Source organism: Moschus berezovskii, chromosome X (assembly GCF_049115385.1).
Source record: "Moschus berezovskii isolate FMDL1 chromosome X, NW_MosBer_1.0, whole genome shotgun sequence".
NCBI classification, from domain to species: Eukaryota; Metazoa; Chordata; class Mammalia; order Artiodactyla; family Moschidae; genus Moschus; species Moschus berezovskii.
In genome coordinates this window covers 51,093,021-51,106,426 of record NC_142488.1, presented here as the reverse complement: position 1 = coordinate 51,106,426, position 13,406 = coordinate 51,093,021, and the positions used below count along the sequence as shown (strand labels likewise).

Here is a 13,406-nt window from a genome sequence, read left to right as displayed (position 1 = left end):
ACAATAATTTTCATGACGCAGAGGAAGTTAGTTTTTTGGTGTGATTATTATTGCTAGAGCCATTTTGCAGAAATGGGAAACGCCACGTCAAAACCTGGCCCCAAACGAAAGACCTTCGATTTCCAAACCTCAGGCTCCTTCAGGGCCACCCGAGCCCCGAGTTCGCTGCCTCAGAGTTCGCCGCTGCAGGGGCAAAAGCAGGGCCGAGGGGAAGGGGCAGATTTAAGAAGTGCGTAGTTGCTGACGGGGAGGGGGAGGAGGGAGAGCATGAGAGCGAGGCTCTCGAGTCTATCTGAGCACATCCTGCTCACTGCTTGCGCTTGTTTTTTGTTTTGCGTTTGGGTCTTCAGAACCACTGGTACTTTTCCCATTGGATAAAACGTTGGCGGGTGAGGGAGAGGGGCTTCTTCCCCTCAGATCTCCCCGCGGCCAATCGCCCTGCACAGTCCAGACGGTCGCTGAGGGAGTCAGCCGGGTGATTGGCGGGCCTGAGGAAAGCCAATGGGAAAGTGATGAGGTGCGGTGTTGGCAAGCAGATTGCCTGCGAGTAGGCGGGGGGCTAGGGGCCGCAAGGGCCGCCGCGACGGCTGGCAGCCAATGGCGAGGCGGGACGGACCCTGGCGTCACGAGGGGGAGGGGCCTGACGATTGGCGCGGAGGGAGTACGCGCAGGAGCTGTGGGAGGGAGCGTCATTGCGAGGCTGAGAGCAGAGCTGGTCGCGTGAGGCTCTGCAGCTTCGCTTCAGGTGTGACGAGCAGCGGCGGCCCGGCCGAGTGCGAAGGACCGAGCTGTACGAACGCGGTCACTATGGACCGCGCAGATGAAGGGCCTCCGGCTAAGGCACTCCGCCTTAGTGGCTCCGAGCCCCCTCAGAGCGAGCTACCGCCGCCGCCGCCGCCGCCTCCTCCTCTCCTGCGCCTGCCCCTGCCTCCACCTCAGCAGCGCCCGAGGCTCCAGGAGGAAACCGAGGCGGCACAGGTGCTGGCTGACATGAGGGGGGTGGGACTGGGCCCCGCTCTGCCCCCGCCTCCGCCCTATGTCATTCTCGAGGAGGGGGGTATCCGCGCGTACTTCACCCTGGGGGCTGGGGGTCCCGGCTGGGAGCCCGCAGTCGAGTCAGGGTACGGGGGGTCGTCCCCTCCCGCGGAGAGCCTAGAAACGCTCTCTCCCTCAGAGGTTTCTGGGGGAAGCCTGGAGATTGACATCCAGGTGACGGGGCCCAGCAGCTTTGCAGGAGAGACGGCCCTAGAAACCTGTAGCGCAGGGGGGCGGGGGTACCAGAGGTTAGCCGGTCCAAGGGGGAGGGAAGAGACCATCATCATCGTGGAAGACGACGACGAGGATGAAAAGGAAAGCGTGAGGAAGAGGAGGAGAAGAAGGAAGAGGAAGCCCAGGAAGGTGAAGAGGGAAAGCCCAGAGAAGAATGCCGAGAAGATAGAGTGCATCCTGCAGGCTCTGGAAAACATTCAACTAGACCTGGAGGCGGTGAATATCAAGGCAGGCAAGGCCTTCCTCCGTCTCAAGCGCAAGTTCATCCAGATGCGGAGACCCTTCCTGGAGCGCAGAGATCTTATCATCCAGCATATCCCAGGCTTCTGGGTCAAAGCAGTATCCTTGTCATCTATACTCATGGGCCAGGAGCCCATGATCAGAATTGGGGGGGGGGCGGTGGGAGGAGGGACAGACTCGGTGAAAGGGTGTGGGGGAGGGCCCCTGTTGGAAGAATGAGGAAGTCTGGTGGACAAGGGATGGAAGAAGTGTGGCAAAACATCAGAGAAGCTGGACTGGGGATGGTGAAGGGGGGAGGGGGCCCATTAAAACTGGATCACAAATTGGAAAGGGAAAGAGAAGGAGCATAGCATTAAAAGAAAATGGATCACAGACAGTGAAAGGGGGAGGACAGAGACACAAGCAGAAAAATTGGACCAGAGATGGTAAAACGAGGAGTGGGGAGAGGGGGACATGGAAGATAAACTGACTCAGAGACAGTGAAGGGGGGGGGAAGGGCATACAGCAGAGAACTGACCCCAAAAGGGTACCCAAGTGACACATGGCTGTGCGTGCCTAGGTCTCTACTTAGATTCTAGGGAGACCCAAATCCTGGCTGGAGAGGAGGGGGCCAGAGCCCTGAAGAATCAGGAAAAGGGGTATCTAGGAATAGAGATTAAGAAGTTAAATGAAGGAAATAACAATAATTCACTGTTGGTGATAAGCTTATCTCTGGGGCACCATGTAACATGTTAGGAACACATGGGTTTAACATCCTAATAGAATTACATGGACACAGACACTTGACACTGTCATACATACATATCACATGATCACAGGTCCCGAGTACCCAGGCACAGTATTATGTGGCCACAGGTCCTCAGTACCCAGACCACACCATCACCTGGACACAAGCCCTCAGACACAGACACACAACATTATGTGGACACATACCCATAACACCCAAATATATAACATCATGTGACAACAGGCCATCAGCAACCAGATATAGCATCATTTGGACATGGGCCTTTAGCCCCCAGACACACAATGTCTTGTCTTGTGAACACTCAGAGACACAACATCACTTGGGTATAGACTCCCAGGACCCAAACACACAGCAAATATGAACCATGGAAGGGCCACCTAATATAGAGGTTTGATATTTTTAAACACAAGCTCTCACCACATGGTATCATGGGAATAAAAGTATGGGTCTTGTTGCATGACCTACTTGCTCCACATACATCACATGAGCACAGAAGGAATTCTGCTCCAGCCTCTCTTGTTCTGCCCTGCATAGCCCTGCCTGGCCGTCCTTCCCTCCTTCTCATTGAACAGTCACTCCTTGACCTAAACTGCTCCCTCCATCAGTTCCTCAACCACCCCAAAATTTCAATCTTGATCAACCAACGCGATGAAGACATTTTCCGCTACTTGACCAACCTGCAGGTCAGGCCAAAGAGAGATCTTTTCTACTAGGACTGGGCAAGGAATCTGGTCCTTGGAGGTGAGGGGGGATTGGGTGGGAGGGGCCACAGTGTGGTGGGAATTCCACCATTACCCCGACCCTGAGCAGGTACAGGATCTCAGACATATCTCCATGGGCTACAAAATGAAGCTGTACTTCCAGACAAACCCCTACTTCACAAATATGGTGATTGTCAAGGAGTTCCAGCGCAACCGCTCAGGTAAGAGGTAGCCCCAGAGCAAATTCATCCCCCCCCCCCATTTAACCTTGTCCAGTGCTCTCTCTGTAGCCTCCTTTTCCCCCAGGCCGGCTGGTGTCTCACTCCACCCCAATTCGCTGGCACCGGGGCCAGGAACCTCAGGCCCACAGGCATGGGAACCAGGCCGCCAGCCACAGCTTCTTCAGCTGGTTCTCAAACCATAGCCTCCCAGAGGCTGATAGGATTGCTGAGGTGGGGCCCCTCCTGGCATTGCCGAGGAAGACCTTGCTAGGCTTACTCTTGGGTGCCTAGGGGATTGGGAGTAGGCTCTGGGACTTGTCCTCATAGCTCCCTTCCCCTGTCTCTTTCAACAGATTATCAAGAATGACCTGTGGGTTAACCCTGTGCGTTACTACATGATGGGAGAAGGGGGCTACAGAACAAGCAGAAAGAAGCAAGAAAAAGAAGAAAGGTGATGGCGGAGGGTTGATGGCTGAGAGGTGGTTTGTTAGGGGTGGGGCAAAGACTAGGCTTGTGTCACACAGTATTCGTAGAGCCAAAAGGGACCTTTAAGATGATCCAATCCAATATGTTTTACAAGTGGGTAAAACATATTGCCCAGAAATGGGCTGTGATTGGCTGAGGTCATGCTGTCAGGGGCAGAAATGGGACTCTCCCCACCTAGCCTCATCCCTGGGAACCCCTGTAGCCTACTGCCTCCTCTGTTACTTACCACCTTTCAGTGTTTGTCTGCTCTGGGTACCTCACCTCCCACCAACCCTATACTCAACCCCAGACTTCCCCACAGTAAAAACAAGGATGAATATGAAGTGATCATGGAAGACTCTGATGACTATCACATCATGGAAGACATTATTGGAGACACCTCAGACAGTGATATCACCGACAATGAGACCATTTATGACGTCAAGATCTCTGACTTCATGGAGACTACTGACTGCTCCGAGACCACTGACAACGAGATAACTGACATCGGTGAGAGCCTCTGTGATAGCGAGTGCCCTGGCCACAATGAGACCGCCGACAACAACGAAAGCCCCAATGACAATGAAACCACTGATAACAATGAAAGTGCTGATGACAAGGAGAGTACCTATGACAACAGTGAGAACTCTGAAGATGACAACACTGATGAGAATGAAGAGAACCCTGATGACAACGATGAGAATGCTGATGAGAACCCCAGTGATGATGATGAGAACCCCAAAGGTGGCAACCAAAGGAGCAATGGCAACAACCAGGACAGCAGTGACAGTGACAATGAAGGAGACAATGATGGCAGTGATATTGAAGATAATGATGGCAACGAAGGTGACAATGAAGGTAGTGATGATGATGGCAATGAAGGTGACAATGAAGGCAGCGATGATGACGACAGAGACATTGAAGACTATGAGAATTACCTTGAAGACTCTGACAAGGATCACCATAACACCACCAACCAGGATGACTATGAGGACGAAGTCGAGAACATCTCTGAAGAAGAATCGTCAGTGGAGGAAGAGGAGGAGGACAGTGAGGAAGGTGAGCTGGACCCTCACCTTTTTTGTTTTGTTTTTTTTCTTTGGACCCTCACCTTTTATCTTACCTCCTTTCTCTTCTGTCAGAGAAAATCTGGCCAGGGTCAGAGTATCAAGGCATGAGCACAGTCTGCCTTGTGGAGAAAAGAAAACAGCATTCTCAGTAAGTTTTTAAATGAAGCAAGACCAGGGAACATTTAATTTACAAACATAACAAAACCTAAGAAACAAATTTCAGTTCTTGGTGATAGGCAGATAGGTTGTAACAAAGCACAAGACAAATGAAGCAGAGAGAAGAGATAGGAGGCAGTGGGTGGTAAACTAAGACAGGTTCACACAGAGAAGGAAAAAAGTGGCAAACACATTGCAATTCAGCACACTCTGTACCCAGCCCTGGCCTTCTGGGAACTCCCAGGCTTGCTTGGGGAGCTGGGGGTGAAGTGAACAGTGTGCTCAGTGATCCCAGAGGAGGGAGGAGCTAATTGTATCTCCAGAATCAGGAAGGGGAGAACTAGAGAAAGAAAGTGACATTTGAATTGGAGGCTGCCTTCACATTAAGGAGCATTATGGAGCATTCTTGTTGGAAGAGATCACGTGAAAAAGAACCTAGAAGGGTGAAAATGCATAGTCTGTCAGGGTTTACCAAGTTGTCTTCTAAAGACCCTTCACCAAAAGGTTCTTACAAAAAGGTTCAGTGGTCAAATATGTTGGGGAAATACTGCATACAATAATGTCCTTATGTAGAGTCACATGTACATTGGCACCTGAAAGGCTCTGATAAATCCTGCTCTAAGAAACCTATTTAAACATTGTGGAAGTCAGCATTTCCCAAACATTGATCACAGAAGCCATTGTTCACTGTCCACCAAAAAAAGCATTTTGGGAAATGCTGAGGAAGGGTTGCACATGGAGGGTTGAGGGAGAAAGCAGTATTTAAGGTAACTGCCATGCTTGGTTCTGGCCTGGATGACTGGCCAAAGGAGGCACCATTTCATGAGATGGGGAAGGGCATGGCAGTGGGATTGGTGGGATGGGGGTAGAGTCAGACCACAGTAGGAAGGGGGAGAGATGAGCAGGGGTTAAGGTAATAGAGTCAAACCTTGGCTAAGAAGGAGATGGCAGAAGGTAGACAAGGGGTATGTTTGAGCTTAGCTGTAGGCAGGCAAATAGAGGAGAGGCAGCCCCGTGGGGGAGGTGGAAGGAGCAGGAGGACTAACCACTCCTGGGAGTTTTGGCCATGGTATCCCTGGCAAACTTCCATTGAGGGCACCGAGAAAGGAGGAGTTGAATGAGTGAGTAAATTTAATCTAGACATATGTTTAGGTAGGGAAACTGAGGGAATTGCTGGCCTCATCCCCTCCTACTCAGTGGCATCTCCTTTCAGAAAAGGGGAGGCAGAGTTATCTGCACAACCCTAGTGTGGGAGCAGGGGTGGGGAATTGGGCCAAAAAAGACAGACTTAGGCCTATTTGAATCACACCAGGGAAAAAGAGGGAGCAGCCTCTGGATGAATAGAAGGTTTATTCAGCTGAAGTCAGGAAGAGAGACACACATTGCATACACTGGGAGAAAAAGCTACTTTCAGAGATGTATCAATTAGGGCAGGGGCAGCCCACCCTGCCTTCCTGCTTTCCTCCCACTGCCCCTTACTCTCTTAGCTTGAGTTCACACACATACTTGGCTGCTTGTTCCAAGCAGAGGTGCTTGATGAGGTCCCAGGCCCCCCAAAACCTGACTGTGGGCTCTGTTCCCTATGATGAGTGACATTTACCTGTCCATCTAACCACCCTCTTCCATTTTCCCCTCCTCGATTCTCTGTCCTGTGCAGGCAGTGAGCAAGGTGAGAACAGCAATGATGAAGGAATCGAAGACGACTCAGGAGAGGAAGATTCCGAAGACTCCGACATGGAGAAAGTGCTTCAGATCCAAAACCCTTGGGCCATCCCGGGAAAGAGGGGCAAAATGGGATAAACGTCTTACCCTTTCAGGGGCTGCTTCTCTATATCCTCCCCCTGCCCCATTTGCCCTCCCTATCAGCTAGGGCCGAGCGGCCCCGTATTGCACTTCTGGGGGGTGACTGACTTCGTACACGGGTTTAAAGTTTATTTTTATGGTTTAGTAATTGAGAAGTTTTTATTTTGGGGGGAGGGACTGGGGGCTTCCCCCTTCCTTTTAGCCCTCCCCCCCCGCAGGCTTCTGTGTGCTGCTAAACGTATTTATTGTGATGCCTTGGTCAGGGCCCCTCCTCTATCCCCCTCCTCGTGCTGTGTGGAGTGGACACCCTTGATCCCAAAGCGGGGAGGGCTGCTGTGGCCTTGGGGGGCTCTGCTGCCACCCTGTTCTCCCAAGTCTCTTTTTTCCTCTACCCCTCGCCTTTACCAGCTGCGCCCGCTAGCCCGCCTCGGTGTCTATGCAAGGCCGCTTCGCCACTGCGGTATTCCTGACCCCCTCCCCCAGAAGTCCCGCCTTGTTCCCTCTGGACCCTGGTAATCCTAATAAAAGTGTGAGCAAATTCAAAGTGCTGTTTTGACTCTTTTGTCCCACTCGGTGTGTGGTCCCCAGCAGCCAGTCTCCGTTCCCACAGGCCTGCAAGTAGGCTCCTCGTCTATGCAGGTGCCAGGAAGATGGTAGTTGCTGGGGGTGGGGGTGCCTGGCTAGGGGAGAGCTCCTCCGGACCGCAGAGATGTTGCGTCACGTCAATGCGGACCATCCTGACCAATGGCAGGGCGAGGCTGAGGGAGCCCCTCCCTCTCCCGGAGGCTGCAGTAGACTCAGGCAGGTAGCTAACTGCTTCCCACGCCTTCCCCTCCGCGCACGCGCACAGAAACGCCCTGCGCCCTGTAACATGTTATTCAGTGATCTTTTTATTTATCATACGTCAAACCTTTCCTAAGGCCTAGTATGAGCTGGGACAGAGGGAGCTACAGGAATCCATTTTTTTCGTTCGCATGTAGTGAGATAAAAATGATATCAGGACTTAATCCAGTAATGCATAAGTGCTCTCTCAGGAAGAGGGTGCAGGATCTTTGGGGCTGGACCTGGGAGACAAGGCAAGAAAAGAGAGCCTGGCTGGGGAGTTTGCATAGAGAAAAATATCTGCCTGCTATGCAGGAGACCAGGTTGGCTCCCTGGGTGGGGAAGATTCCCTGAAGAAGGGAATGGCTACCCACTCCAATATTCTTATTTGGAGAATTGAGGAGCCTGGCGGGCTACAGTCCATGAGGTCGGAAAGGGTTGGACACGACTGAGCGACTAACACTTTCACTACTTTTCAAAGGAAGAGAAAAGGAAAATTACTACGTAGTTGTGGGGGCAGGGCGGGAACAGTCAGGAGCTGGACGTCTCAAAGACAGACTTTATTTGGGAGATATCTGAGGAAAGGCCCAGTGGCTTTACGTTTTGGATACAGTAACTTTATTTCCACGAACACGACAGAAACCTCCCAGTTTCTTTATGAATCATAATAACTTACACAGAGATCCCAGACATCCGGGTATGTCTTCTGCAATATACCTCCCGAACTTTCCTTCCGATGCTCTTATTTTACGGAAGGCTTCAGACGGTTTGATTTGTGTTTTACATCATGCCCTCTGCTGGCTGCCAGGAGCATTGATTCGAGGGAGGGAGAGCAGTGAGGAAGTTGATGCTATACCTAAGGTGAGAATGGCGTGATGGGAAAGGATATGGGAGGTTTTTAAAATATTATCTTTTGGAAGTTTTAGATTTACAAAATCATTGGAAAGATAATACAGAGAGTGTCCCTATACCATACGAGTATACCTTACCAGTTTCCCCTATTGTTAACATCTTACATGTGTACGATATGTCTGTCACAATTAAAGAACAAATATCAAAACATTATTAACAAAAGTCCATATTTCCTTAGTTTTCACTAAATTTTCTGTTCCAGGATGCCATCTAGGACACATTACATTTAGTCATCATGTCTCCATAGACTCCTCTTGGCTGTGACAGTTTCTCAGATTTTTCTCATTTTTGATGACCTGGAGTCATCAACATTTGAGGAATACTAGTCAGGTATTTTGCAGGATGTCCCTCAGTTGGGATTTGTCTAGTATTTTCCTCATGATTAGACAGGAGTTATGGGTTTGGGAAAGGAGGACCACAGAAATAAAGTACCATTCTCTTTGTATCATATCAAAGGTACATGCTATCAATATGTGTTATCACTGTCGGTGTTAACTTGATCCCCTGGCTGAGGACTACTAGTGTATGTCAGGTTTTTCCACTGTAAAGTCACTCCATTCCCCCACCTTCCATACTGTACTCTCTGGAAAGAAGCCACTAAGCATAGCCCGTGCTTAGGGAGTGGAGAGTTATCCTCCAACTCCTTGATGTGGAAGTATTTACATAAATTAATTGGAATTATCCTGCACAAGAAATGTGTGTATTCTATGAGTGCTTTCAAGATGCTGGAATCAACAGGCTCTAAGTATAGAAAAAGAGGGATTGAGAGAAGTCAGAGATGACTGCCAGGTCATGCTGTGGGACCTCCTGTGAAATGGTTAGAATACCAGATCTTGGATATACTCCAGATTCTGATAAATGTTTTAGGGAAAGCATGGAAGCTTGGATGCCTCTGGTTCTAACCTGGGACCACACTATCAGAAGTGGGTAGAGGAGACTCTGGCCCAGAAAGGGGAACATCTTGCCCCAGGGCCAAAGCTGTGAGTACAGGATGCTGAGTCAAGGCATCTTGCGCAAAGGAAAGAAACACTTATGTACATTATCTGGAGTCAGTCCTAATGAGCACGTGATGAAGTGGAGGGGAGGGGAAAGCAGCAGGGGCAAAGGACCTGGAGAAAGATAACTTGGGTATCCTTGCCTGAGTCTACTCCGGCGCACAATGTGACTCCCTCACCCTCTCTAGAGGGTCTCAGTTTTCCCATCTAAAAACAGACTAAGCGTGCTGGGGGATCAGCCCAGGAGAAGCAACCAGCCTAAGATCCCAAACTGAGTCTAGTCTTAAAGCAAACCTCTGAAGTCTGGCCTTCATCATGCTCTTCCCTGATTCCTCTCTTATCTCTCTAATCAAGTCCCTAGCTTCTCATCCTGGCTCCTCTTTACCCACCCTGTCAGAGAGGGCCTCTGACTTCAGGGACACTGTTAGGACCCAATTATGGGGTTCTAATATACTTGCTGAAACTCCAATATTTTGGCCACCTCATGCGACGAGTTGACTCACTGGAAAAGAGTCTGATGCTAGGAGGGATTGGGGATGGGAGGAGACGGGGACAACAGAGAATGAGATGGCTGGATGCCATCACCGACTCGATGGACATGAGTTTGAGTGAACTCCGGGAATTGGTGATGGACAGGGAGGCCTGGCGTGCTGTGATTCATGGGGTTGCAAAGAGTCGGACACGACTGAGCGACTGAACTGAACTGAACATACTTGGCCAGGATGCTCATGTCCTGGACTGAGGCATGGGAGAAGAAAATGTTCTTTGTCTAGAGTGACATCTTTTCCCTGTGCCCTCACTCCTCAGTGTGTGGTGTGGCTTCAGTTCTGCCCAGTCTGGTCCTCCAAAAGGGAGGACTGTTCTAGAAGTCCTTAAGATCACATCCAACTCCAGAATACAGTCTTTGCTGAAGACCAATGAAGACAGGCCCATCTGCTGGGACCCCAAACAGAAACCAGGAGGAGAGTGAGGAACTGTAGATCCAATGTGCCCCAGGGCCTGTTCCGATGCTGAAGCTGCTGCTGCTGCTGCTGCTAAGTCACTTCAGTCGTGTCCGACTCTGTGTGACCCCATAAACGGAAGCCCACCAGGCTCCCCCTTCCATGGGATTCTCCAGGCAAGAACACTGGAGTGGGTTGCCATTTCCTTCTCCAATGTGTGAAAGTGAAAAGTGAAAGTGAAGTTGCTCAGTCGTGTCCGACCCTTAGCGACCCCATGGACTGCAGCCTACCAGGCTTCTCCATCCATGGGATTTTCTAGGCAATAGTACTGGAGTGGCTTGCCATTGCCTTCTCCGGATGCTGAAGCTACTTGTCTTTATATCCTTCACAACTCACCCCACTCCCCTGAAGCCTGGAGCAACCTCCTGAGGGTGAGGTTCCCAGGACTTCCTAGGACCAGACCTTTAAAGAGCCACCCACTTCTGTGACTAAAAGTAGATTGGCAGGGGCAAAACTAAATTCAAGAAACTAGATCCCTCCTTCTTTGGTGACCAAAAAGGCCATCAGTGGCTCCCATGGTTGGGGATGTGGAGGATGGTTAAGGAAGCATACTATTTTTCATTCCATAAACATTTATTGAGCACATGCTGTGTGCCTGATAGAAACTCAGTGATAGGAATACAGCAAGGGAACATGAATAGACCAAGTTTTTGTCCCCCTGGAGCACAGAGTTGAAACAAGTGTTCATAACATTTTTTGTGTGCTATGGACCTGCTTGGTGATCTGGTGAAGCCTATGCATCTTTTCTCAGAAAACGATATATTTTGAATGCATAAAATAAAATAATTAGAGCCATAAAATATTGAGTATATTTAAATATTATTAAAATATGGAAAAACAAATATGTGTTATAGTAATTTATTTGCTCCTAGTTAACCCATTCAATCACAAGATCTAATGGCCAGTCTAATGAACTGAACTGAACTGAATGACAAATATGCTTTTGAGATAGAGATGAGACTATATGGTATTTCAAGAAATGTGCAACATCTATAATATGACATGAAAATTTCTGTGATTTCTATTAGTGATGGAGTCACAGGTACTATTACTACTATGGTACGTTATATTCTTTCCTGAAAAGATGCTAAATTTCAATTACAGGAGAGTGGAAAAAAACATTTTTCCCCCATCCAAATTCAGGAACCCCTCTAAACCCTGTCCCAGCTGGACTGGAGTGAGGTTTGTGAACACAAATTAAGAAACCCTGTTAATAGGAAGGGCCTTCCTGTATCTCCTTCCTTCTTAAACCTTTTTTGTCTGGAGGACAGAAGCCAGAGTTTTATGCTGGGTCGTACTGCTGTGTGACCTTAAGTCAATCAGTTTGCCTCTCTGAGCCATAGTTCCCTAAATCTAAAACAATGACAAAGGCAAGAATTGGGAGGGGAGACCTTAATTATATATGCTCCAGGCAACTAATTATGTTCTCTCATTGAATCCCCTATTGAATGGATGGCATTTTCAGGTAAGATTTTAAAAATTATCTTCCGATTTCACAGATGGTTAAGCTGAGGCTCTGAGTGAGGTGGTCACTTGACCAAGTCTTAATCAGCAAGTAGCAGGGGCTGGTGGGTGACTGGCAAGACGCCTATAACCACCTCATCCTCCAGGGATAAAACTAGGAACTACGTTCACTTTGAGCGAGAGAAACCTGGCTCAGAAATGCCTGCAGGCGGGGGTAACCTATGGGAAACTGGGGGCAGAGTCGTGTCTCTTAGCGGAGGGGTGGTTTACGGAGAATGAAACGTCAAGAAGCTGCGCATCTCAGATTGTCCAGTGACTCGCGCCTGGCTTCACTTTGGGCTTCGCGCCTGCGTGCTCCCAACCAACCGCCCGAAGACGTGTCGAACCGACTGGGAAAGAGCGATGATGCTCCTCCTCCTGGCCAATCCTATTAAAGGATGGGCTTGGCTCATAAACCAATCAAAGACCCCCAGAGGGGCAGGTTTTCTTGGGCTTGGATCCTAGCTGAGGGGGTAAAAATAAAGTGTTTCCACTTCCAGCCAATCCCAGGGAAGACAGGAGGGCACTCCTCCAATGGGATCCTGGAGCCGTCGGTAGCAGTGGCGGCCTGCAACCACCCCTAGCGCTCTGGCAGGCGGGAGGGACGCATCTGGTGCATTCGCGAGATCCAGTTGCCGGTACCGGGAATCTGCTTGCGCGAAGCAGTGGCGGCACCGACGGCCCGAGGTTCCCGGTGAGACCCTGTAAAGACTGGGGGTGGGGGACGCGGGGGGAAAGTTGCCCAGCCGGAGCGCGTGAGAGGTTGGACCTGGGCGAGCTTTTATCTGGGCGGCCTCTCAACCCTAGGTCAGCAGGTTGCGGAGGATCGTGCGGGTAGCAAAAAGGAGGGCGAGTGCTCCTGCGGCCCCAGACAGCAACCAGGTGAGTACCCTGCGGAGCCCACCCCCATGCCCGCCCTCCGCGCTCCCCTCATTTCTGTCTCTTGGTAAACGGTGTACTTTGCAGGTCTGCAGCTCACGTGATTGTCTGCCTGCTTGTCTGAAAGTCTCCGTCTCTCTCTGCCCAGTCCACTACCCCTTCCTCTGTGTCTATCCCCACCTTTCTGTCTGCCTTTACCTTTCTGTCTGGCTCCCTCTCTGAGACATAGGAGACCACCCAGACCTACAAGGCTGAATCCTGATCCAACCAGTAAAAACTAGCTGTAAAACCTCGAGCCTCACCCAGCTGGGCCTCAGTTTCCTCATCTGTCAAATGGGAGTCTAATAATCTCCTGAGACAATACATGTGCCTCACTTTGCCCTGCTGCCTGGCCCCTAGAAAAGTGTCAATAAATAGTAACTGTTATGATTGAAAAGAATATAGTCTCTCTTGGCCTTTGCCTTTATTTTTCCCTGTCTCTGACCCTACCCCCACCCCAGTTGGTTCTTTTTTTTGAATGTTTCTCTTTTATTGCTTTTCCTCTTTCTGCCTGTCTCTTTCCCATCCCGAAACAGGTTAGAGTTACATTGTTTATAGCAATGAGCTTGGCCTAAGAGTGCC

The 13,406-nt window shown here is 50.0% G+C and overlaps 2 protein-coding genes across 3 annotated transcripts in view; both read left to right on the top strand.

Moving 5' to 3' along the window:
* The first annotated feature begins 668 nt into the window (after window positions 1-668).
* On the top strand, window positions 669-7,217 carry TSPYL2 (TSPY like 2). The gene is made up of 7 exons (XM_055393413.2): window positions 669-1,608; window positions 2,863-2,940; window positions 3,068-3,179; window positions 3,265-3,410; window positions 3,533-3,630; window positions 3,967-4,703; window positions 6,528-7,217. The coding sequence occupies exons 1-7, from the start codon at window positions 808-810 to the stop codon at window positions 6,668-6,670; spliced, it is 2,115 nt and encodes a 704-aa protein (XP_055249388.1). The 5' UTR covers window positions 669-807; the 3' UTR covers window positions 6,671-7,217.
* Window positions 7,218-12,280: 5,063 nt separating this feature from the next.
* Window positions 12,281-13,406, top strand: part of KANTR (KANTR integral membrane protein) — a 68,896-nt gene continuing 67,770 nt past the window's right edge. For both annotated transcript variants that reach the window (XR_016036937.1, XM_088834025.1), the window contains exons 1-2: window positions 12,281-12,600; window positions 12,714-12,788. The gene's annotated coding sequence lies outside the window, so the exon portion shown is untranslated. The remainder of the gene's footprint in view (window positions 12,601-12,713; window positions 12,789-13,406) is intronic.